The 26,685-nt window shown below is 51.0% G+C and overlaps 1 protein-coding gene and 1 non-coding gene across 3 annotated transcripts in view; one reads left to right on the forward strand and one right to left on the reverse strand.

The window, feature by feature from the left end:
• The window catches only part of LOC140189027 (EH domain-binding protein 1-like), a 121,201-nt gene that overhangs the window by 55,734 nt on the left and 38,782 nt on the right, over positions 1-26,685 (reverse strand). For both annotated transcript variants that reach the window (XM_072245702.1, XM_072245701.1), the window contains exons 2-4: positions 7,937-7,994; positions 2,547-2,642; positions 57-110 (exon numbers count right to left, since the gene is read on the reverse strand). In XM_072245702.1, coding sequence (XP_072101803.1) covers positions 57-110; positions 2,547-2,642; positions 7,937-7,994 — 208 coding nt within the window. The remainder of the gene's footprint in view (positions 1-56; positions 111-2,546; positions 2,643-7,936; positions 7,995-26,685) is intronic.
• Positions 262-330, forward strand: trnat-agu (transfer RNA threonine (anticodon AGU)). The gene has a single exon. It is a non-coding gene; the product is annotated as a tRNA-Thr (tRNA).

The following is a 26,685-nucleotide window of genomic DNA, read 5'->3' on the forward strand; positions in this document are numbered from 1 at the left end:
TCCGACGCCGCCTCACGTCAGAGAGAGGCGGCTTTCTGGGCTCACGGGAGACTTACATTTTCAATCACAAACGTCCACGATTTGTCATCGAATTCCTCGGCGAGGGGATCCTGAAGGGAAATACAAAGGAGGAAGCTTTAGAGAGGCTTACCAGGAAGCTGCCTGTATGAGAGAGCGTGTCTTACGGGGGAAGGCTGAACGAGCCAGGGCTGGAGGACATATATTATCAATTACTATACATTTATATTATAACTTGTTGGCGCGTGGCCAAGTGGTTAAGGCGTCAGTCTAGTGATCTGATGGTCGCGAGTTCGAGCCTCGGCGGAGGCAGCGTGTTGTGTCCTTGAGCAAGGCACTTAACCACACATTGCTCTGCGACGACACCGGTGCCAAGTTGTATCAGCCCTAGTGCCCTTCCCTTGGACAACATCGGTGGCATGGAGAGGAGAGACTTGCAGCATAGGCAACTGCCGGTCTTCCATACAACCTTGCCCAGGCCTGCGCCCTGGAAACCTTCCAAGGCACAAATCCATGGTCTCACAAGACTAACGGATGCCTACTATTATTATATTATAAATTACTATAAATTACACATTTAGACAGAGATGTAACGTAAAGATTTTTACTCCTCATGTATATGAAGGATGTAAGTAACAATTCAATTCAGGAGCACACAAAATGCGGGAGGAACTCAGCAGGCCAGGCAGCATCTGTGGGTAGTAGTAAACAGACAACATTTTGGACCGATGAAGAGACTCGGCCCGAAAAGCCGACCGTTTACTCTTCTCCCAGATGCTGCCTGGCCTGCTGAGTTCCTCCGGCATTGTGTGTGTGTGTGTGTGTGTGTGTGTGTGTGTGTCTGTGTGTCTGTGTGTCTGTGTGTGTGTGTGTGTGTGTGTGTGTGTGTGTGCGTGTGTGTGTGTGTGTGTGTGTGTGTGTGTGTGTGTGTCTGTGTGTGTGTGTGTGTGTGTGTGTGTGTGTGTGTTGCCTGGACTTCCAGCGTCTGTAGATTGTCTCTTGCCTATGGGAGGATGAGAGGCGACTTGATAAGGTGTACTAGAGGTTGAGGGACGCATGGATCGAGTGGACCGTCAGAGACGTTCCCCCCCCCCAGGATGCAAAAGGCCATCATTTTAAGACGATTGGAGGAAAGTATGGGGGAGGGGTGGGGTGGTTAGAGGCAAGTTTTTTTTACGCACAGAATGGATGCATGGTGCGTGAAATGCCAGGGGTGGTGATAGTGTGATAGAGGCAGATACCCAGGGACATTTAAGGGGCTCTTAGTTGGGCACATGGTCGATTGAAAAATGGAGGGCAATGTATGAGGGAAGGATTAGACTGATTTGACAGTGGATTAAGAGGTCAGCACAAGATTGTGGGCCGAAGGGCCTGTACTGGGCTGTAATGTTTTATGTTCTATGATGGGGCAGGTCCCCTGGAATCAGGTGTGCCCCTGGTTGAAGGAGTAAGAACATGACCAGGACCCGGACAGGCCCAGGGCCCAGGGAATGCCAGTAGGGGATAGAAAATGTAGACCCACAGGAAGGAAGGTTCCTAAATAACCAACAGGAAGACCCTTTTACAGGTCAGTGTGGAGGGAAGTTCACTCTTTGTATAACCCTAAGAGAGTGTGATGGGACAGTGTGTAGGGAGCTTCACTCTGTGTCTGACCCCGGGAGTGTGTGATGGGACGGTGTGGAGGGAGCTTCACTCTGTGTCTCACCCCGGGAGTGTGTGATGGGACGGAGTGGAGGGAGCTTCACTCTGTGTCTGACCCCGGGAGTGTGTGATGGGACGGTGTGGAGGGAGCTTCACTCTGTGTCTGACCCCGGGAGTGTGTGGTGGGACGGTGTGGAGGGAGCTTCACTCTGTGTCTGACCCCGGGAGTGTGTGATGGGACAGTGTGAAGGGAGCTTCACTCTGTGTCTCACCCCAGGAGTGTGAGATGGGATGGTGTGGAGGGAGCTTCACTCTGTGTCTGACCCCGGGAGTGTGTGATGGGACGGTGCGGAGGGAGCTTCACTCTGTGTCTGACCCCGGGAGTGTGCGATGGGACGGTGCGGAGGGAGCTTCACTCTGTGTCTGACCCCGGGAGTGTGTGATGGGACGGTGTGGAGGGAGCTTCACTCTGTGTCTGACCCCGGGAGTGTGTGGTGGGACGGTGTGGAGGGAGCTTCACTCAGTGCCTGACCCCGGGAGTGTGTGATGGGAGTGTGTGGAGGGAGCTTCACTCAGTGTCTGACCCCGGGAGTGTGTGATGGGAGTGTGTGGATGGAGCTTCACTCTGTGTCTGACCCTGGGAGTGTGTGATGGGACAGTGTGGAGGGAGCTTCACTCAGTGTCTGACCCCGGGAGTGTGTGATGGGACGGTGTAGAGGGAGCTTCACTCTGTGCCTGACCCCAGGAGTGTGAGTGTGTGATGGGACAGTGTAGGGAGCTTCACCGTGTGGGAGGGACGGCGATGTGGGTGAAGTTGCAAGGAGAGAGCGCTGTGCCCCAGGAGGGGCTGTATGGACCCCCCCACTCCAGGGGAAGTCAGCAATTACCTTGTAGAGCGTGACAGTGATTTCGATGTTTTCCGGAACCGGCCAGATCACCATCCCGCGATACGGATTGTTGATCCCGGGCTGCCAGCTGTGCGGCTGGAAAAACACAAGAGCAGTATTACCGGAATGAACGGCTGTTCGGAACTGGACTCGGACAAGTGCGAAGCGGTGAAGCTTGGGGAGTTAAACCGGGGCAGGACTGATCCATTGAATGACTGGGCCCTGTCGAGTGTTGTAGTACAGAGAGACATTGAGGTAGAAGTTTAGATGTCCGATTCCCTGAAAGTACTAAAGGATTATTCACACCATCAGACAGAGGAGCAGAATTAGGCCATTCAGCCCATTGAGTCTTCTCTGCCATTCCACTGTGGCTGATTTATTGTCTCTCTCAACCCCATTCTCCTGCCTTCTCTCTGTAACTTTTGACGCCCTGACTAATCAAGTGCTCATCAGCCTCTGAATTAAATACACCCAAAGACTTGGCCTCCACGGCAGTGAATTTCACAGACATACCACCCTCTGGCTAAAGAAATTCACCCCCCTCATCTCTGTTCCAGAGGGGCGTCCTTGTATTCAGAGACTGTGCCCTCTTTGTCCTGGACTCCCCCACCACGGGAAACATCCTCTGTGCAGGACTTTCAATATCCGACAGCTTTCATCGCGGATTCTCCCCCCCCCCCACCCCACCCAACCCCTGAAATCTTCTGAACTCCAGTGAGTGAAATGAAAACTTAACACCACGTGAAAAGTTTCTTCTCCCAGGCAGTTAACCTGATCAACCATTCTAGTTAGACCCCCACCACCACCGCCTCTATTTTTTTATTAATTTATTCATTTACGGGATGTGGGCGTAAGCCAGCATTTATTGCCCATCCCTAGTTGTCCCTTGAGAAGGTGATGGTGAGCTGCCTTCTTGAACCTGAGGTGTAGGGACATCCACAGTGCTGTTAGGGAGGGGGTTCCACGATTTTGACCCAGAGACAATGAAGGAACGGTGATATGTTTCCAAGTCAGGATGGTGAGTGACTTGGAGGGGGATTTCCCAATGATGGTGTTCCCCAGTATCTGCTGTTCTTGTCCTTCGAGATGGTGGTGGTCGTGGGTCTGGAAGGTGCTGCATTGGGAACTTTGGTGTGTTGTTACAGTGCATCTTGTAGATAGTACACACTGCTACAATTGTCTGTTGATGGTGGAGGGATTGGACGCTTGTGGAAGGGGTACCAATCGAGTGGGCTGCCTGGTACTGGATGGTGTCGAGCTTCTCGAACGTTGTTGGAGCTTCACTCATCCAGGCGAGTGGCGAGTATTCCATTACACTCCTGACCTGAGTGTTGCAGATGGTGGACAGGCTTTGGGAAGTCAGGAGGTGAGTTACACGCTTCAGGATTTGACCTGCTCCGGTAGCCGCGGTGTTTATATGGCTACACCAGTTCAGTTTCCTGTCAACGGTAAGCCCCAGGATGTTGATAGTATTACCCTAGTAACTGCACTGCACCTTAAACACAGAAATCTACAGCACATTACAGGCCCTTCGGCCCACAATGCTGTGCCTAGAATTTCCCTACCGCATAGCCCTCTATTTTTCTAAGCTCCATGTACCTATCTAAGAGGCTCTTAAAAGACCCTATTGTATCCACCTCCACCACCGTCACTATTTCTATGTTAATAATCACTGCATAATCACTCAAGGAGTTAAACTGCACATGTGTGTAACAAGAGCTGTATAACTCATTTCCTTCTACCTTAGGCTGCGAACTTATCAATCACCCATGCTGTGGACCTCCTGGACGTCCAAGACGCTCTCGTTACATGCACGTGCGGTTCAACTCTTTGCGCGATAATACAGAAAGTTTGAAGTTAATAACTCACCTCTTTCTACCTTAGGCCACAAACTTATCAATCACCCCTCGTATAGGTCGGAGAGGGTTCAGAGAAGATTCACAAGAATGATTCCAGGAATGAAAGGGTTACTGTATGAGGAACGTCTGGCAGCTCTTGGGCTGTATTCACTGGAGTTCAGGAGAATGAGGAGGGATCTCATAGAAACATTCAAAATGTTAAAAGGCCTGAACAGATTAGATATGGCAAAGTTATTTCCCATGGTAGGGGATTCTAGGACAAGAGGGCATGACTTCAGGATTGAAGGACGTCCATTTAGAACCAAGATGCGGAGAAATTACTTTAGTCAGAGGGTGGTAAATCTGTGGAATTTGTTGCCACGAGCGGCTGTGGAGGCCAAGTCATTGGATGTATTTAAGGCAGAGATAGATAGGTTCTTGATTAGCCAGGGCATCAAAGGGTATGGGGAGAAGGCAGGGGAGTGGGGATGACTGGAAGAATTGGATTAGCCCATGATTGAATGATGGAGCAGACTCGATGAGCCAAATGGCCTACTTCTGCTCCTATATCTTATGGTCTTATGTACTGTGGAGAGCATTCTGACAGGCTGCATGACTGCCTGGTATGGGGGGTGGGGAGCTACTGCGCAAGACCGAGAGAAGCTGCTGAGGGTCATAAATTTAGTCAGCTCCATCTTGGGTACTAGCCTACAAAGTATCCAGGACATCTTCAGGGAGCGGTGTCTCAGAAAGGCAGCGTCCACTGTTAAGGACCTCTAGCACCCAGGGCATGCTCTTTTCTCACTGCTGCCATCAGGTAGAAGGTACAGGAACCTCAGGATTCACACCACCAGGTTCAAGAACAGTTACAACCCCTCAACCATCCTCAAAATGGATTACTACGCTCACTCGCCCACCCATTGAGATGCTCCCACAACCGATGATCTCACTTTAAGGACTCTTTATCTCATATTAGGAATGTAAGGGTTATCATACGAGGAACATTTGATGACTCTGGGTCTGTACTCGCTGGAATTCAGAAGGATGAGGGGGATTCTTATTGAAACCTTTTGAATTTTGAAAGGCCTAGACAGAGTAGATGTGGAAAGGATGTTTCCCATGGTGGGGGAGTCTAGGACTAGAGGGCACGGCCTCAGGATAGAGGGGTGCCCTTTCAAAACAGAAATGCGGAGAAATTTCTTTAGCCAGAGGTTGGTGAATTTGTGGAATTTGTTACTACAGGCAGCTGTGGAGGCCAGGTGTTTGGGTGTATTTAAGGCAGAGATTAATAGATCCTTGATTGGACATGGCATCAAAGGTACGGGGAGAAGGCTGAGAACTGGGGTTGAGGAAGAGAAAAAAAAAGGATGAGCCATGATTGAATGGTGGAGCAGACTCGATGGGCCAGATGGCCCTAATTCTGCTCCTGTGGCTTATGGTCTTATGTCATTTCCTGTTCCCTATTTATTGGTATTTATTTATACTTGCATTTGCACAGTTTGTTTGATCTTTCATTGATCCCATTATAGCTACTATTCTTTAGATTTGCTGAGTACACCCACAGGAAAAAGAATCTGGGGGTTGTATGTGGTGACATATTATACTAAAAAATTACTCTGAACTTTGACCTTGAGCTGTAAGAAAGGACTGGATAGGCCGGGACTGTTTTCCCTCTGAGGGAAGGGGGCTGAAGGAGTGACCTCACAGAGGTTTATTAATTCATGAGGGGTGCAGATCGTCCCAGAGATAACCCCAGGGCAGAACAGTCTAAACTAGAGGGCAAAGGTTGAAGGTGAGAGGGGAAAGTTTTGACAGGGATCTGAGGACTGTATCTCGGGCAATGATGAGTTTGAGTACAGAGAGGAAATTAAGAACCTGGTGGCATGGTGCGAAGACAATAACCTATCCCTCAACGTCAGCAAGACAAAGGAATTGGTTGCTGACTTCAGAAGGAGTAGCGGACCACACAACTCCATTTACATCGATGGTGCGCAAGTGGAACAGGTCAAAAGCTTTTTGTTCCTCGGGGTCAATATCAAAAATGACCTGACTTGGTCCAACTAGGCAGAGTTCACTGCCAAGAAGGCCCACCAGCGCCTTTACTTCCTGAGAAAACTAAAGAAATTTGGCCTGTCCCCTAAAGCCCTATTTTTTATAGATGCACCGTAGAAAGCATTCTTCTAGGGTGCATCACAACCTGGTATGGAAGTTGTCCTGTCCAAGACCGGAAGAAGCTGCAGAAGATCGTGAACATGGCCCAGCACATCACACAAACCAATCTTCCGTCCGTGGACTCACTTTACACCGCACGCTGTCGGAGCAGTGCTGCCAGGATAATCAAGGACACGACCCACCCAGCCAACACACTTTTCGACCCTCTTCCCACCGGGAGAAGGTTCAGGAGCTTGAAGACTCGTACGGCCAGATTTGGGAACAGCTTCTTTCCAACTGTGATAAGACTGCTGAACGGATCCTGACCCGGATCTGGGCCATACCCTCCAAATGTCCGGACCTGCCTCTCGGTTTTTTTGCACTACCTTACTTTCCCTTTCCTATTTTCTATTACTGAGTTATAATTTAAATTTTTAATATTTACTATCGATTTGTAATCCAGGGAGCGGGAAGCGCAGAATCAAATATCGCTGTGATGATTGTACGCTCTAGTATCAATTGTTTGGCGACAATAAAGTAAAGGGGCATGTTTTTCCACACAGAGGGTGGTGGGTACATGTTGCAAGCTGTCAGGGGAAGTAGTAGAGGCAGGCTCAATTACAACTTTTAAAAGACATTTTGGATCCAAGGTGGGGCCCTGCGTATCCAAGTACCTCAAGATTCAGGACTGAAATTTATTTATCAAGTTTACACCGAAACATACACTGAAATGTGCTGTCTGTGAGCAACAGGGACGTGCCGGGGGCAGTCCGCAAGGGTCGCCACGGCAGCAGACCCACAATGCTCGGCAGGTCAACACAGACCCGTGCACACGCTGAGCGGGACGCTCACGTGGAGGTAGAGAGAGATGTATAGACAGAGGGAGAGAGAGAGAGAGAGAGACAGACAGAGAGATAGAGAGATACAGAGAGCTAGAGGGAGATAGAGAGAGAGAGATAGACAAGAGAGAGGGAGATAGAGAGACAGAGAGATAGACAGAGGGAGTGAGAAAGACCGAGACAGATATATATATATATATATATATATATAGAGAGAGAGAGAGAGAGAGAGAGAGAGAGAGAGAGAGAGAAATATAGAGAATAAAGAGATAGACAGAGAGTGAGATTGAGATAGACTGAGAGAGAGAGAGAGAGTGAGATAGTGAGATAAGAGAATGAGATAGAGAGAATGAGATATATATATAGAGAGAGAGAGAGAGGAGGGGGGTAGAGATAGAGATAGAGAGAGAATGAATGTGTGTGTAAGATAGAGGGGGGGGAGGATAAAAAACAAACACACACACACTCATACTCACACACACACACACACACACACACACACACACACAGTACCTGTGACCTCTCACCCTCCGCCCACAGTGCCCCGACACCCCTCACCTACCTTTGAACACACCCTCCTGTTCCTCCGGGTCCACACCACGATCAGCTTGTCGGGCTGCCTGCAACGGAAGAAGGGACGAGTGTCACTCCATGCCTCCAGCCCAGCCACCACCTTCTGCCTCCCTCTGATAACCCCGCAGCAAGATCCCATGACTTCTGAGTGTCGCCATCTGGGAGAAGCAGTAGGGAGAGCGGAATTCTCCCCCGTCCCGCTCCCGACCGTCGCCACGGCAACCGGGACAGGAGCCGGGCCTCTCTATTGATGGGCCCCGAGGTCAGGAGTGCTGAAGGCCTCGACTTCCTCGGGAGGCCGAGGAAATCCAGCAGGACCCTGGAGACCCTCAGTAATTTTACAGGTGGCACCAAAGAGAGCCCCCGAGCCAATTGCGTCGAGGTCTGGTCCGGCGACTGCTCTGCCTGAGACTGCAAGGAACCGCAGAGGGTCGCGGACACAGCTCAGCACATCACAAAAAAAAATGGCCTTCCCCTCTGTGGGCGCCGCCTACGTTTCCCGCTTGCCTTGGGGAAAGGTGGCTGGAAACGTAGACCGGGCCTCCACTTGCCGGAATTCAGAAGAACAAGGGGCTGACCTCGTTGGAATCTATCGAGCCTTCAAAGGCCTCGACAGAGTGGATGCTTCCTACGGTGGGGGAGTTGGGGGCCAGAGGGCGCAGCCTCAGTATGGAGGGGCGTCCTTTTGGAACAGAGAAGAGGAGGAATTTCTTCAGCTGGGGGGCGGTGAATCTGTGGAATTCGTTGCCACAGGCGGCTGTGGAGGCCAAGTCTTTATGTGTATGTACATCAGAGGCTGATAGATTCTTCATTAGTCGGGGCGTGAAGGGATATGGGGAGATTGGAGCTGAGAGGGGAAAATGGATCAGCCATGATGAAATGGTGGAGCAGACTCGATAGGCCAAATGGCCCAATTCTGCTCCTATGGTCTTTTGGAAAATCAAGGACCCCTTGCACCCTTTGATATTCTCTCTTCTGCCCTCGTCCGTCAGGCAGAAGCTACAAAAGCACGTATTCCAGGCTCAAGGACAGGTTCTATCCCACTGCTGACTCTTGAACAGACCTCTTGGCCTCTTGTCCTCTAGCCCCTATGGACATCAGTGGATCTGGGGTTGAGAGGGTGAACAGCTTTAAGTTCCTTGGCATAAACACCACCGAGGATCTCTCGTGGTCTGCACATACCGGCTGTGTGGTGAAAAAGGCACAACAGCACCTCTTTCACCTCAGACGGTTGAAGAAGTTTGGTGTGGGCCCCCAAATCCTAAGAACTTTCTACAGGGGCACAACTGACAGCATCCTGACTGACTACATCACTGCCTGGTATGGGAACTGTACCTCCCTCAATCGCAGGACTCTGCAGAGAGTGGTGCGGACAGCCCAGCGCATCTGTAGATGTGAACTTCCCACTATTCAGGACATTTACAGTGACAGGTGTGTAAAAAGGGCTCGAAGGATCATTGGGGACTCGAGTCACCCCAACCACAAACTGTTCCAGCTGCTACCATCTGGGAAACGGTACCGCAGCATAAAAGCCAGGACCAACAGGCTCCGGGACAGCTTCTTCCACCAGGCCGTCAGACTGATTAATTCTCACTGATACAATCGTATTTCTATGTTATATTGACTATCCTGTTGTACATAATATTTATTAGAAATGACTATAAATTGCACATTCAGACGGAGATGGAACGTAAAGATTTTTACTCCTCACGTATATAAGGGATGTATGTTATAAAGTCGATTCAATTCAATTGTGCCATAAGATGAACCCTTTGGACCTCACAGCTACTGCGTTATGACCTTGCACTTTATCGTTTGCCTGCACCGCACTTTCTCTGTCGCTGTTACACTTGATTATGCCTCCTGCTACTGCTTTACCTCGTTCCACCTCAATGCACTGAGTGCATCGTCAGATCTGCATGCCAGCACGTCACAGAAACCAGAATCCCCACTCTGTCCACGTTTCTCACCACCCCAGTGAAGCAGCCAGAGGAATCAAAAACCCCACCCATCCCAGACGTCCTCTCCTCACCCCTCACAGAAGCCCCAACGAGAGAGTGCGCGACGTTCGGGAATGGGACAGGGCAGGTGACAGAAGTGTTGGTGTAGGGGAGGCACTTTGCATCTAGTGACCACAAAGCCGTCGGTTTCAGAGCAACTATGCAAAAAAAAAGTAGGTCTGCTCTGCAAGTTGAGATCCTGCACTGGAGGGAGGCCAATTTTGATGGTATCAGAGAGCATCTGTCAAGGGTGGATCAGGACAAGCTGTTTTCTGGCAAAGGTGCTCTTGGTAAGTGCATTCAGAAGTGAAATTTTGAGAGTACAAAACTTGTAGAAACATAGAAAATAGGTGCAGGAGTAGGCCATTCAGTCCTTCGAGCCTGCACCGCCATTCAGTATGGTCATGGCTGATCATCCAACTCAGAACCCTGTACCTGCCTTCTCTCCAAACCCCCTGATCCCTTTAGCCACAAGGGCCATATCTACCTCTTAAATATAGCCAATGAACTGGCCTCAACTGTTTCCTGTGGCAGAGAATTCCACAGATTCACTACTCTCTGTGTGAAGAAGTTTTTCCTCATCTCGGTCCTAAAAGGCTTCCCCTTTATCCTCAAACTGTGACCCCTCGTTCTGGACTTCCCCAACATCGGGAACAATCTTCCTGCATCTAGCCTGTCCAATCCCTTTAGGATTTTATACGTTTCAATCAGATCCCCCCTCAATCTTCTAAATTCCAACAAGTATAAGCCTAGTCGATCCAGTCTTTCATCATGTGAAAGTCCTGCCATCCCAGGAATCAACCTGGTGAACCTTCTTTGTACTCCCTCTATGGCAAGGATGTCTTGTATGTGCTTTTTAGAATATAACGCTAGAATAACAGGTTCAGGATCTTGAGAGATATTGAGGCCCTGGTTGAGAAAAAAAAGGGGGCTGCATAGCAGGTACCAGATATCCCACCTCTCCTGGAAGTTCTGGGAGTCTCCTGCATATTAATAGTGGCTCTCTGATGCCCGCAAATTGTACACAATGGCCCGGAAATCAATTTTTTGGAGAGCGAGCGAGCGAGAGAGCACGAGAGAGAGAAAGCAAGAGGGAGCAAGCGAGAGCGATCACGAGAGAGAGAGAGAGAGAGTGAGAGAACGAACGCGCGCCATGGCAGAATGTTCCAAAAAAAGAAAATATAAGTCACCCCAGCCTACCCTAAAGTGTACCCCTGCCTAATAGCAGTCAAGAATAATGACAGTGTTGCTCGCTGCGCTATTTGCAACAGTGACTTTTCTATTGCCCATGGTGGGTTAAGACTGTAAAAGACATGTTGAGGTGAGTTTAACAGGTGTCATTTGTTCATTAGCATAGCTAACGTTATTTAAACTAGCTGGCTAGCTGCTAAGGAGCTACTCTATTGCAGACATCCCACCTCTCCCGGAAGTTCCGGGAGTCTCCTGCAAATTGATGGTGCTACGCCCCTGAAGTGAGTTTTTGCGGGGTGGGATGTCTGAGGTATAGGCAGGTGGGGACAAATGAGCTGCTCATGGAGTACAGGAAATGCAAGAGAACACTTAAGAAAGAAATCAGGAGGGCTACAAGAAGGCATGAGGTTGCTCTAGCAGACAAGGTGAAGGAGAGTCCTAAGGGATTCTGCAGATATGTTAAGGGCAAAAGGATTGCAAGGGACAAAACTGGTCGTCGGGCAGATCAGACTGGTAATCCATATGTGGAGCCAAATGAGATGGGGGAGATCTTAAATGGATTTTTGTTGCATCTGTATTTACTCGGGAGTCGGACTCGGAATCTGTGGAAGTGAGACAAAGCAGCAGTGGACCGTGCACAGACTACACAGGAGGAGGCGTCTGCTGTCTTCAGGCAAATTAGGACCTGACAAGGTGTTCCCTCAGACTCAGTAGGACGCAAGTTCAGAAATTACAAGGGGCCCAGCAAAGGTATTTAAGTCATCCTTAGCAACAGGTGAGGCACTGGAGAATAGCCAATGTTGTCCTGCTGCTAAGAAAGGCTCTAGAAATAAACCAGGAAACTACAAGCTGGTGAGTCTGAACTGGATACCTGAGTATTTTGGAGAGACAGGGCTTGATTAGGGACAGTCAGCATGGCTTGATGCATGGTAATCCATGTCTGACCAGAGTTACGGAGATTTTTGAGGACAACACCAGGAAAGCTGATGAAGGGAAGGCAGTGGACGTTGTCTACATGGACTTTAGCAAAGCATTTGATAAGGTCCCGTATGGGAGGTTGGTCAAGGAGATTCGGTCACTCAGTGTTCAAGATGAGGGAGTAAATTGGATTAGACATTGGCTTTGTGGGAGAAGCCAGGGAGTGGTTGTAGATAGTTGCCTCTCTGACTGGAGGTCTGTGACTAGTGGAGTGCCTTAGGAATTGGTGTTGGGTCCACTGTTGTTTGTCATCTGTATCAACGTTCTGGATGATAACGTGGTGAACTGGATCAGCAAATTTGTGGATGACACCAAGACTGGGATTGTAGTGGACAGTGAGGAAGACTATCAAAACTTGCAGTGGGATCTGGACCAGCTGGCAAAATGGGCGGAAAAATGGCAGATGGAGCTTAATGTAGGCAAATGTGAGATATCGCACTTTGGCAGGACCAGCCAGGGTGGGAGTGTGATAGAACAAAGGGATCTGGGAATACAGGTCAATAATTCATTGAAAGTGCCATCACAGGTAGATAGGGTCGTAAAGAAAGCTTTTGGCACATTGGCCTTCATAAATCAAAGCATTGAGCACAGGAGATGGGACTATATGTTGAAGGTGTATCAGACGTTGGTGGGGCCTAATCTGGAGTATTGTGTACAGTTCTGGTCACCTACCTACAGGAAAGATGTAAATAAGGTTGAAAGAGTACGGAGAAATTTTACAAGGATGTTGCCGGGTCTGGGGACCTGAGTTATAAGGAAAGATTGAACAGGTTAGGACTTTATTCCTTGGAACGTAAAAAGTTGAGGGGAGATTTGATAAAGGTATACAAAATTATGAGGTGTATAGACAGGGTAAATGCAAGCAGGCTTTTTCCACTGAGGTTGGGTGGGACTACAACCAGAGGTCATGGGTCAAGGGTGAAAGCTGAGAAGTTGAAGGGGAACATGAGGGGAAACTTCTTCACTCAGAGGGTGGTGAGAGTGTGGAACGAGTTGCCAACACAAGTGGTGCATATGAGTTGATTTCTAATGTTTAGGAGAAGTTTGGATCGATGCATGGATGGCAGGGGAATTGAGGGCTATGGTCCAGGTGCAGGTCAATGGGGTTTAATGGTTCGGCATGGACTAGTTGGGCCAGGTGGCCACTTTCTGTGCTGTACTCTTCTATGACTCTACTCCTTTGACTATATGTGTCACCTGCACATCACAGTGCACAACGATTCTCCTGACCCAAAGACCAACACAGCCCGAGGTGGATGACACACTGAGTGGTGGTCAGCACAACGATTTACAGCACAGGCGACGCAGGTTCACTTCCTGCCGCTGCCTGCAAGGAGTTTGCAGATTCTCCCCGTGACCGTGTGGGTTTCCTCCGGGTGCTCCGGTTTCCACCCATGGGTTGTAAATTGTCCCGGGTTCCTTCAGGTTTTCATAGCCAGGAGGAGGTAATGGGGACAAGCTCCCACTACCTATTAAACGCTCCCAGTGGCGTGCGTCTCAAGCAGCCTCTGACAACCACGTCCAGCTCCTGCCCTTCACCTGTGGCTTAGCTAAGCCCGGCGGAACCGTTTCCACTGACAGGAGAAGGGGCCGAGGCGGGTTACTGGCACCTTGAAGCCAGTCGCTTCGGGCAGACGGGACTAGTCAGCCCATGGTTGGCAGCCCATCAAGAAGGAAAACTCCAATCTCAAGCCTCCGCTGCCTTGCGGCCATACCCACTCAAGGGAAAGGTTTCGGGAGTAAACCCCGAGGGTAAAATTCGGAGCTGGAGTCCCTGAGGCAGCCCTACGCTGACTGGCGACTCCTGGTACCAGACTGTGTCGGTCTCTGCCGTTCCGTTGGGCTCATTGGATGCGTGGAGAGGGGGAGCTTGCAACATGGGCAATGGCTTGCTCTCCGTATCATCCTGCCCGGGCTTGTGTGTCTAGACAGCGAGGACGCGATATCCGTGGTTGACCCCGACTGATGGATGCCTCTCAGAATTTGCCCTATGATTGGACTCTGGTTAAATCGGGTCGACCGCTGGCCAGCGCGGCTTGAAGCACCGGACGGGTCTATTCCACGCTGTACCTCGACACATAGATAGGTAAAAAGCAGAGGATAGCGCAATGGATTGCAGTTGATTGGACGATCGGTTAATCGGGACAGCCCCTTATTTGCGACAGCACATTTTGGCCCAGTTAAACAACTGCCCCAATTAGCCAAGGTATTAAAAAAAAGACAAAACTACTGTGTAACTGAGTGACAATTTATGCATTTAAATGAAATACAGAACAAGTTAGAGCATTACAAATACGGTGGTTGACCGTCATATCTAACAATGACAGGAAACCAGTGTGGGAGAGTTTTTAAAGTTGCACTTGGCCAGTTCCACTCAGAGGTCCGGGATCCAGCAGTACGGGCAGACGCCACAACTGGGCCAAAAAACTAATCAAGCAGAATAGCCGGGATTCCCAAAATTTATTCAGGATGGTCCGCTGCTGAACTGGGGCGGGGGGCCGCTGCCGGACCGTTTCCAACGGGTGGCAGTGGTGCGCACTGGCGTGGCCGCCGGATGCTACACCGTGCTCGGAGCGAACTGTTTTTCTACAGCGCAGATTGCGTGCGTTGGTGTTCAGAAAGCAGCGATTTTAGTCGCTGATGGTTGGTGAGGGTTGAGCCGTAGGACAATTCGGAACTGTTCTGCTCACTGCGGTTCTGAGCATTCAGGCCCTGGAGATGCCAGGGGTGACCGGGAGTGAAAATGAAACAATTTACTGACCTCAACAAGTTAGGCACCACGAAGAATTTGAAGGCATCGCCGATCATCTTGAATGTCACCTTTGGCCCCCACTGGACACCCAGCCCTCACCCGTGGCTCCAAGTAGCTGTTTGCGCGCGACAGCGGCCCCACCTCATTATGCCACTTCGACAGGCCGGCTAAACCAGGTGAGGCGTACCCTGGTGAGAGGGCATGTCCTAGCTTGCAAAGTCAGCTCTGTCGGACGGGGCGGGTGAGGTCTACGGTGAGATCCGATGGACAGGAAGGCCGTCTTGCAACGCCCCGTGGAGAGCCCAAGGCCTGGCAGGGCACAGAAGGCACCAGGGTCATCCACTGCAACCAGGGAGGACCCCAACTGTGGCGTCTACATGTACTGCCAGATCCGGACTTCTGAAACTGGCCAAGCACAACAGCTTTTCCACTATAAAAACTCTCCCGCGTCTCCTGTCATGGTCGGACACGACAGACTACCACCGGCCGTGTTGGAAGTGCTCTAAGTTGTTCTGCATTTCATTTAAATGCATAACTTGTTACTCAGTTAAACAGCAGCTTGTCTTTTTCAACTATTTCCAAGAAACTTCGGCTTATAGGGGCAGCCACTTAATTGGACCAAAATGTACTGGTCCAATATTGTCCCAGTTAGCCAGAATCCACTGTATATGGTCACACACACACACACACACACACACACACACAGAAGTGGCCACTTTATGAGGTACACCTGCTTGTAAACAGAAATACCTAACCAGCCAATCACGCGGCAGCAACTCGGTGCATAAAAGCACGCCGACACGGTCAAGAGGTTCAGCCGTTGCTCAGGTCAAACAGGAGAACGGTGGGAGGGGGGGCGGGGCCAGGAAATGTGATCGGGATGATTGTCGGTGCCAGACGGGGAGGTTCGAGCATCTCGGAAACCGCTGATCTGCCGGGATCTCCAGGCACAGCGGTCTCCAGAGTTTCCAGAGAGCAGCCTGGGGGGGTGGGGAGAGAAAAAGAATCCAGTGCCGGTTCCGTTTTACATCGAAATAGAAGAGGCCTCCGAGCGTCCATACTTCACTAATAAATTACTTTGACTTTTTAAAGCTTCTCACTGTATCTGAGTCCCCGTGGCACTCATAGACCAACTCAATTTCCCCCGAGAGACGTCTGTTGGAAGGCAAGTGCCTTGTAGGGATGTGATTGTGGGAACTGGGGGGGGCGGTGGGGGAAATACGGTCTCTGGATGCTCAGGGCTGGTGTTACGGAGCCGCCAGTTCCGAAATCTCGGAATATCCCGGGCACGGGGCTGGAAGAATCAACGCGAGACTCGGTGGATGCTGGAAACCCAGAGCAACGCTCACAAAGCGACAGAGGAGCTCAGCAGGCCGGGCAGGGGAATAAGCAGTCGACGTTTTAGGCCGAGACCCTTCGCTGGATTCGGTTCTCTCTTCTCCTTCCTTCTCCCTTTTCGCGTTCCCCACTTTAGTTACTCTTTCACCCCTTTCCTTCTCCTCACCTCCGTCCGCAGCCCATCCTCCTATGGTCCACCCTCCTCTCCTATCAGGTTCCTTCTTCTTCAGCCCTTTACCTCATCCACCAATCACCTCCCAGCTTCTTACTTCATCTCACCTTTCCCCCCTCAAACTAATCCCACCTATCACCTGCCAGTTTGTACTCTGTCCTCTTATTCTGATTTCTAAATACCCCCTACATTACTTATCAGTCCCAATGAAGGGTCCCGGCCTAAAAGGTCGACTCTTTATTTCCCTCCGTAGGTGCTGCCCGATCCGCTGAGTCCTTCTAGCGTTTTGTGTGATGGGTGGGGAGGATTCAGGGTCTCAATTGGCTTGGGAGTAGAATTATCAGGGTACAGGGAAAAAAAAGCAGAAAAAGGCCATTCAGCCCCTTGGGCCTGTACTACCATTCAATATCATTGCCTAATTTTGTCCAGGCCCCATCCTCTCTCCTGTGCCAGTTCCCCAGAGGACTCAGACCCCCGTTTTTTTTTTGATAAACGCTGAACAGTGCAGGCGACCCGGGTTCGAGTCCCTCCGAGGAGTTTGCACGTTCTCACCCCATGACCGGGCGGGTTTCCCCCCGGGTGCTGGGGTTTCCTCCCACAGTCCCACGACGTACCGATAGGTGGGTTAAATCGGTCGTTGTGAATTGTCCAGTGATTAGGCTGGGGTTAAATCGGGGGATTGCTGGGCGGCTCGAAGGGCCAGAAGGGCTTATTCCCCACTGTATCTAACTCTGTTTACGCTTGGTGTAAGTGGCCAGCAGGAGTCGATGGGCTGAAGGGCCTGATTCTCTGCCGTACGACTCTAATGGGGACAGATGGTCCAGCAGTCTAGGAGCCATGCATCTGCCAGTTCCCTGGTGTGTGTTGGGGAGGGGGGGGGGTGTCTGTGCTTTGCCTGTCTCTGTCAGCGGACTGACTCTCACCATCCTCCCTTCCAACGCGATCAGAGGCCACGGGTGTGTCTGCATTCTCAGCAGGGCCGGGTTCTGTCCGATCCTCGCCTCCTCTTCCTTATCTCTGCCCTGCAGGCCAGAAGCCAGGAGCAGCCTCTCTGCTGTGGGCCTGCGCCAAGAGATTTCCCTGACACGGTTTCACCGGAGTTATTCTCTCTCCCGCACCAGCCCATCCCCCTGCAACACGAGATCTGTCAACATCGCCAACTCGCGTTCCAGATTGTGTCCCAGGGAATCAACCACAATGGCGCGTCTCACGCCACAGGGGCCACCTCAGGCACTGATCGCACAGTGGGACGGTGTGGAGGGAGCTTCTCTCAGTGTCTGACCCTGGGAGTGTGTGATGGGACGTTGTGGAGGGAGCTTCACTCTGTGTCTGATCCCGGGAGTGTGTGATGGGACGGTGTGGAGGGAGCTTCTCTCAGTGTCTGACCCTGGGAGTGTGTGATGGGACGGTGTGGAGGAAGCTTCACTCTGTGTCTGACCCTGGGAGTGTGTGATGGGACGGTGCGGAGGGAGCTTCACTCTGTGTCTGACTCCGGGAGTGTGTGATGGGACGGTGTGGAGGGAGCTTCACTCTGTGTCTGATCCTGGGAGTGTGTGATGGGACGGTGTGGAGGAAGCTTCACTCTGTGTCTGACCCCGGGAGAGTGTAATGGGACGGTGTGGAGGGAGCTTCATGGAGCATGGCCACAGCAAAGCAGCATCCATCATCAGAGACCCCCACCACCCAGGCCGCGCTCTCTTCTCGCTGCTGCCATCAGGAAGAAAGTACAAGAGCCTCAGGACTCACACCACCAGGTTCAGGAACAGTTACTGCCCCTCAGTCATCAGGCTCGTGAACCCGAGTGGATAACCTCACCCAACTCCACTTGTCCCATCATTGAATTGTTCCCACAACCAATGGACTTACATTCCAGGTCTCTTTACCTTGTCCTTGATATTTATTTATTATTAATATTTCTTCCTTTTTATCTTTGCACAGTTTGCTGTCTTTTGCACACAGATTGAACGCCCCAGTTGGTGCGTTCTTTCATTGACTCTATTATGATTATTGCTCTATTAAGGAATTATTGAATATGCCCATTGGAAATGAAGCTCAGGGTTGTATATGGTGACAAATGTGGACTCTGATAACAAATCTACTTTGAACGTTTGAATTTTGTACTGCAGAGCATTGTGGGCATAGAAACACAGAAAACCCACAGCACAATACAGGCCCTTCGGCCCACAAAGCTGTGCCGAACATGTCCTGACCTTAGAAATTACTCAGGTTACCCACAGCCCTCTATTTTTCTGAGCTCCATGTACCTGTCCAGGAGTCTCTTAAAAGACCCTATCGTATCCGCCTTCACCACCGTCGCCAGCAGCCCATTCCACGCACTCCCCACTCTCTGTGTAAAAAACTTACCCCTGACATCTCCTCTGTACCTACTTCCAAGCACCTTAAAACTGCGTCCTCTTGTGTTAGCCATTTCAGCCCTGGGAAAAAGACTCTGACTATCCACACGATCAATGCCTCTCATCATCTTATACACCTCTATCAGGTCACATCTCATCCTCCGTCGCTCCAAGGAGAAAGGGCCAAGCTCACTCAGTCTATTCTCATAAGGCATGCTCCCCAATCCACGTAACGTCCTTGTAAATCTCCTCTGCACCCTTTCTATGGTTTCCACGTCCTTCCTCTAGTGAGGCGACCCAGAACTGAGCACAGTACTCCAAGTGGGGTCTGACCAGGGTCCTATATAGCTGCAACATTACCATGTTACATTGCTGCCAGGATGCGTGGCGATATTCACGGGCAGCCGCTAAAACCTTCTTAGGTCGTGCTGGCTTTTAAACACAAAGAATTCATTGTACGTTCTGATGCGTGTGTGGTAAACGACTGAATTTGAATCCGATAAGGGTTGCCCAGTAGTGAGAACTCTTGGGACAAGATCGAACAGAGGAGAGTTGTGGCACAGGAACAGGCCTCACAGTGCTGGGCCGAACTATCTGAACTAGTTATCGAACGCTTACCTACGCTCATCCCACCCGTCTACGCAGTGCCCCGGTCCTTACATTCTCCGCACAACTCACGTGCCTCCTCCAGACAGACCACAACCACGGCGCTGTGGGACTCAGTGACCCGGAGAGCTAATGCAGGCTGGGATTGGGGCCTAGTGCTTAGGCTCTTGGTCGGGTCACCCGCATCAAATAGGTCAGAGGGTAGAGGCCGCCAGACTGAGCGTGGTCCAGGTTCGGGGCTAACAACCCTGACTCGTCCAAATAAAAAAATTGCTACGGAAACAGCAATGAAGAATCCTTCTACATCTCTTTGCGACCAAGGGCAGACAGAGAGAGGCAAAGGGCCTTCATTGCTCCCTCAAATGCCAAAGGCGTAAGGGGCAGGAAAATTAAAAAAAAAGACCCTGCTAATGGCCACTCTCGTCTCCGATGCCACCACCACCCTGTGTCAATAAAAACTCCGCCCCATTCGTCTCCTTTGAACTCACCACCGCCCCTCCCTCACCCTAACTGCAGGCCCTCCGGTATCAGACATTGGGCGGAAGTTCCCTGGCGTGCAAGGAGACGAGGCGATGTCAGGAGAGTTCAGAAAAACTGGTAAACCACAAACGTGACTTGCCTGACTAAGCGGGGAGGAGGGCGTGTGATAAACAGGGTGGGGCAGTGGATGTGGTTTGCACAGACTTCAGTGAGGCTGTTCCACAGTCAGTGAACACTACATCACAGACGCAGGCCCCCTCGGCCCATCTAGTCCCTGCCAAACTATAACTCTGCCTTGTCCCGTCATTCTGCACCTGGGCCATAGCCCTCCCACCTGCGCCTTTATCGAAACTTCTATTTGTGAAGTATGCACTTGCAGAACCAGCATTTCCTTACAGAACAGAAACTATTTTCTCCATCCCCCCTCCCACTCATGTACCTACCCAAACGCCGAAATCGAGCTCGCATGCTCGTTCCATACTCTCACCAAACTCTGAGTGAAGGCATTTCCCCCCTCGTGTTCCCCTTAAACTTTTTTGCCTTTCGCCCTTAACCCACGACCTCCAGTTCCAGTCTCACTCAACCTCAGTGGAAAAAGCTTGCTTGCGTTTCGGCTATCTATATAGGGGGAATGTCGACTCAGACCATGAGAGGCCCGTGTCGGGCATTTTCATGCATTACAAGGCGCAGATTGGAAGTCTGTGTGGGGCGCCACTCCTCGCACAGACTAGAGCAATGTGTGGTTAAGTGCCTTGCTCAAGGGCACAAACACGCCACCACAGCTGAGGCTCGAACTAGCGACCTTCAGATCACTAGACGAACACCTTAACCACTTGGCCACGTGCCAATATGCCCCCTGTCTACCTATATACCCCCTCATAACTTTGTACACCTCTGTCAAATCTCCCATCAAGCGTCAACATTCGGGGTCGTGAAGTCCCAACCTATTCAACCCTTCCCTCAAAGAGGCCATCCTAACATGCCGCAACAGCGCACGGGAAGGAAACCGCGCTGCGGCGGACAGCAAGGCTCTGCGGCAGCCTGTCAAAATCACTGGCCCCTGCCTGCGCGCCGTCGATAGAGAAGTGCTACTTGGGCGTGGGAGGGTGGGGGTTCTAATGTCCACTCTTCGGGGCACTCCCCTGGTTGCGTGGATGTTTGCGAAGAGAAAGAATTTCAGGATGCATATTGTAAACATTCTTCTGACGTTAAATGTACCTTTGAACACACTTTGATAATAAATGAACCTTTGATTTCCTGTCAAGAGTCACCCAATGCACAGACACTCCTGTAACTAATGTCTCTTTTCGTCCATGCAATCCGTCTATGTATATCAGCCACCTTACGTGTCTATATTTACTGCGTCTTTTTACTGTTCTTTACCTTATTTTTAGATGCTGTGTCGGACGCAGAGCAACTGATATTTTGTTTTCCTTTTCTGCTACTGCACTGCAGGCTGGAAATGGCGTCGACCAAACTTAACGGTCTCACTTTTGATGGAAGCCTACGCGGTGGGCGGCGCAGGACGGGGAAAGGCAGGGAGCACGAGACACTGAAGCAGAGTTAGGTCATTCAGCCCATCGAGTCTGCTCCGGCATCCCATCAGGGCTGATTTATTATTCCTCTCGACTCCAGTCTCCTGCCTCCTCCCCGTAATCTCGAGGGCCCCTTACTGATCAAACTCCTCTTTAAATACACCCAACGACTTGGCCTCCTCAGCTGTCTGTGGCAATGGATTCCACAGCTTCCCCATCCTCTGGCGTAAGAAACTCCCCCTCATCTTCGCTCTGAAGGGGTGTACGTCCATTCAGGGGCTGTGTCCTCTGGTTCTAGAGTACCCCCCCCCCCGCCACTACAGGGAGCATCCCCTCCACATCCACTCTATCAGGGCCTTTCAATATTCAATAGATTTCAAGAAGATCTCTTCCCCCTCTCCCCATTTTTCTCAATTCAAGTGGGTGCACGCCCAGAGCCTTCAAACACTCCCCGTGCATGAACCCTTTCATTGCTGGGATCATTCTCCCCGGCGCTGGTACGCCCTTTCTTCGAAAAGGAGCCCCAAACCACCCACAGCTCTCCAAGTGCAGACCGACCAGAGCCATAGCATTTACATTCTCCTGGGAATGAATGCGAGCATCACAGTCTCCTTCCTCACCACTGACTCAACCTGCAAGCTCATCTTCAGGGAATCCTGCTGGTGGGAGGGCAAATCGCCACGCCCCCCCGGGGTGTCTCCGGGTGACCTTTACCCTTTGACCCCGGCACCACCTCCCCCTCACCCCGGGCCTGGACGCCCCCCCCCCCCCGCCGACAACGTGGGCCATCGCTCCGCGGAGGCAAATTCCGGAGGACCCATAATGACTGGTGCATACCGCCCTACCTGGAGGGAAGGGGAGGGCAGGAGGGAGCTGTGAGGTGCCTCGGGTTGTCCTGGTCAGTGGAGCGATGCAGGCCCCCCTCTGGCTGTTGCACAGAGCCAAGGGGGGGAGTTGGGACTCCCTGTGGGACCGGTCCAGCAGCAGCTGCAGCTATAAATGGCAGCGGCGTGTGCGGACAGCTGCGAGCGGGGATTAAGTGGGATTACCCGGCGTCAGGCGCCCAGGTCCCAGTTCTCCGCGGGGCGCAGGCCTCCGCTCCAACAGGGCGGCCCTCCCTCTCTCCCTTATCGCACCCCCCCTTCCCACTTTCTCCCCACTCAAGTCTCTCCCTCCCACAGCACGATGTCTCCTCCTCGCCGCCCCATTCCGGGGGTGGGGGTTGGAGAGCGAGGCACACCCTCCTCGCGGTCCCTCCCTCCACAGCGCGGTGCTCCCCCCCTCGTCATTTCCCCTCCAGCGTCGCGGGCCTTCCCAGCCTGATCACCCTCCGTTGTCACTGCGACCACTCCACTACCCCCCCTCATGACCAGACTTCATGTGAAGATCTTCACTGCTGGTGTCACTCTGAGTGGGGACAGACCTCCCTCCCACACCCTCCCCCAGCGCCCGGCATGCCTGCCCGAGGCTGCCTTTCATTCTTTTTGTAACTTAACCCAAAGGCCGCAGATCATCTGCCGAAAATAGTCCGGAACCTGGGCCAGACCAACCCCGGGGGGAATTGCAGCTGCCTGGACTGGGCCTCGCGCTCGACTGACGCTGCCCTGGGAGCCAGGGTGACGCAGCGAGAAGACGCTGGAGGGGCTCGGCCGGCCGGTCAGCGTCTATGGAGGGGGAGAGGGCGCCCGACGGTTTGGAGGACGGGATGGGGCGGTGCCCCGAAGGAGGAAGGGAGAGAGGGCAGGGTCCAGATGGAAGATTCCTGAGGATCTAATCTGGTCCCAGTGTATTGATGTAGTTACAAAGAAGGCAAGACAGTGGCCATACCTTATTAGGAGTTTGAAGTGATTTTGGCACGTCAACAAATACACTCAAAAACTTCTATAGTTGTTCTGAGGAGAGCATTCTGACAGGCTGCATCACTGTCTGGTATGGAGGGGCCGAAAGAAGCTGCAGAAGGTTGTAAATCTAGTCAGCTCCATCTTGGACCCTAGCCTGCAAAGTACCTGGGACATCTATAGGAAGCGGTGTCTCAGAAAGGCAGCATCCATTATTAAAGACCTCCAGCACCCAGGGCATGCTCTTTTCTCACTGTTACCATCCGGTAGGAGATACAGAAGCCTGAAGGCACACACTCAGCAGTTCAGGAACAGCTTCTTCCCCTCTGCCATCTGATTCCCGAATGGACATTGAAGCTTTGGACACGACCTCACTTTTTCCAATAAGGAGTATTTCTGTTTTTGCACATTTTTTAAAATAATCTATTCAATATATGCAATTGATTTACTTGTTTATTTATTATTATGTTTTATTTTATTAATTTTTTTTTCTCTCTCTGCTAGGTTATGTATCGCATTGAACTGCTGCTGCTAAGTTAACAAATTTCACGTCACATGCCGGTGATAGTAAACCGGATTCTGAGGGCCGCCCCTGCGGCAGGAGGCTTTGGCCAGAAAGCCTGAGGCTGGGTCCCCAGACCAATCCCGCACCCTTCGCCCTGTGTCTCGGCCAGCGTGGGGAAGGGAACAGCCGGTGCGCCAGCAGGACTTGGACGGGGCAGGAGAGCAGGCAAACAAGCAGTGGACAGAATACAGCACAGGAAAGTGTGGGTTAAGCACTTCGTTTGGAAGAATAAAACTGGAGACTAGTCTTTTTTTTAACATAATTCTAATTGCAACTTATATCAACTTTAGGTATTGTATCGTTACCTGCCGCAAAACAGCCAATTTCACCACATAACACCTCGGTGGCCTCTTTATCAGGTACCCCTGCTCGTTAATGCAAATATCTAATCAGCCAATCACATGGCAGCAACTCAATGCATCAAAGCACGCCAACACGGTCAAGAGGCTCAGTTGTTGTTCACACCAAACGTCAGAACGGGGGAAGAAGTGTGATCTAAGTGGCTCTGACCGCGGAGTGATTGTTGGTGCCAGATGGGGTGGTTTGAGTATCTCTGAAACTGCCGATCTCCTGGGATTTTCATGCACAACGGTCTCCAGAGTTTATGGAGATTGGTGTGAGAAACAAAAAACATCCAGTTAGGGGCAGTTCTGTGGGCAAAAAATGCCTTGTTAATGGGAGAGAGGTCAGAGGAGAATGGTCTCTGACTGGTTCAAACTGACAAGGGGGACCCGAGTCACCCCAACCACAAACTGTTCAGGATATTCAGACGGAGACATAACATTGACATCAATGGATCTGGGGTTGAGAAGGTGAACAGCTTTAAATTCCTCGGCATAAACATCACCGAGGACCTCACGTGGTCTGTAAGTACTGGCTGTGTGGTGAAAAAAGCACAACAGAGCCTCTTTCACCTCAGGAAGTTTGGTGTGGGCCCCCCAGATCCTAATGACTTTCTACAGGGGCACAATAGGGAGCATCCTGACTGACTACATCACTGCCTGGTACGGGAACTGTACTTCCCTCAATCACAGGACTCTGCAGAGAGTGGTGCGGACAGCCCAGCACATCTGTAGATGTGAACTTCCCATGATTCAGGACATTTACAGAGACAGGTGTGTAAAAAGGGCTCGAAGGATCATTGGGGACCCGAGTCACCCCAACCACAAACTGTTCCAGCTGCTACCATCCGGGAAATGGTACCGCAACATAAAAGCCAGGACCAACAGGCTCCGGGACAGCTTCTTCCACCAGGCCATCAGACTGATTAATTCACGCTGACACAACTGTATTTCTATGCTATATTGACTGTTCTGTTGTATATCTTACTGTACATACTATTTATTATAGATTACGATAATCTGCACATTGCACATTCAGACAGGTGTAACGTAAACATTTTTACTCCTCATTATGTGAAGGAAGCAAGAAATAAAGTCAATTCAATTTTAATACACAGCAGTCTCTAAAGTTTACAGAGAATGGTGTCAAAAACAGAAAAAAAAAAGCACATCCAGCGAGCGGCAGTTCTGTGGGTGAAAACGCCTTGTTAATGAGAGAGGTCCGAGGAGAACGGCCAGACTGGTTCAAGCTGACAGGAAGGCAACAGAAGCTCAAATAACCACACGTTACAACAGTGGTGTGCAGAAGAGCATCTCTGAACGCACAACACATCGAACTTTGAAGTAGATGGGCCACAGCAGCAGAAGACCTCACTGGGTTCCAGTCCTGTACCAACATATGATATTAAACCCGATTCTGACTGTTTTCTCAGTGAGAATTCAGCAACTGGAGGTGAAAAAAAAACTACTTTTTAATCGAGATACAGCCTGAATCGGTCCTTCGAGCTGCACCGCCCTGCAATCCTCCGCTAATCGCGGGACAATTTACAATCACTGATTAACTTGGTGGGAGGAAACTGGGGCACCCGGAGGAAACCCACCCGGGAGAACGTAGGAAACTCCTCACGGGCAGGGACGGGAATTGTACCCGGGTCGCCGGCACTGTAAGCCGTCGTACTAACCGCTACGCTGCCTTGTGGGAGGTCGTTCAGGGTTCCCAGAAGGTTAACTTGCAGGGCGAGTCGGTAGTAAGGAAGGCTAATGTAATGCTCAGAGTTTTGTCATCAAAGTACGTGTGCGGAATTCAACTCTGGGATTCGTCTTCTCCAGATAGCCATAAAATATAGAGAAAAAACCGCCATAGAAGCAGTGGAAAGAAAGACTTCAATCCTCAAACCTCCCCCCCGCATGAAAAGAAAAAAAAACAAAAACTTGCAAACCCCTGCCTCGTGCAAGAACTAAAGGATCATCGACGTGGCAAAACGATGGCAAGAAAGTCGAACGGCAAACTCCCAGCCCGCCAGTGGGCAACAAGAAAGAGAGGGGGGGTGAAAGAAAACCAGAGAACCGAAAGGGGCCTTTTCGAGGGGACTGGAATATAAAAGCAAGGATGTTATGCTGAGATCTACAAGGTATCGGTCAGAGTATATTTGGAACATGGTAAGCAGCCCTGGGCCCTGAAAAGGAGGGAAGACGTTGCTTGGCGATGGAGCGGGCCCAGAGGAGGTTCACAAGAGTGACTGAATGGTGGAGTAGCCTCGATGGGCCGACTGGCCTACTTCTGGCTCCTATGTCTTACGGAATGAAAGGGTTAACGTACGAGGAACGTTTGACGGCTCTGGGCCTGTGCTCAGACACAATATCATGGCTTGAAGACACTTCTTCCTGCTCCTGAGGAGGGTTGGGGGGGGGGGGGCCTCATCGAAACCTACTGGGTACTGAAAGGCCCGGGTGGAGCCAGCGCCCAGGAAGACGTTTCTGTCCAAGGATCCGAGGGCACAGCCTCCGAATAAAGGGGCGTCCCTTTAGAACAGAGGTGGGGAGCGATTTCTTCACTGGAGGGCGATGAATCTGAGGAATTCATTAGG

The sequence above is a fragment of the Mobula birostris genome, chromosome 28, assembly GCF_030028105.1.
Source record: "Mobula birostris isolate sMobBir1 chromosome 28, sMobBir1.hap1, whole genome shotgun sequence".
In the NCBI taxonomy this organism is placed as follows: Eukaryota; Metazoa; Chordata; class Chondrichthyes; order Myliobatiformes; family Myliobatidae; genus Mobula; species Mobula birostris.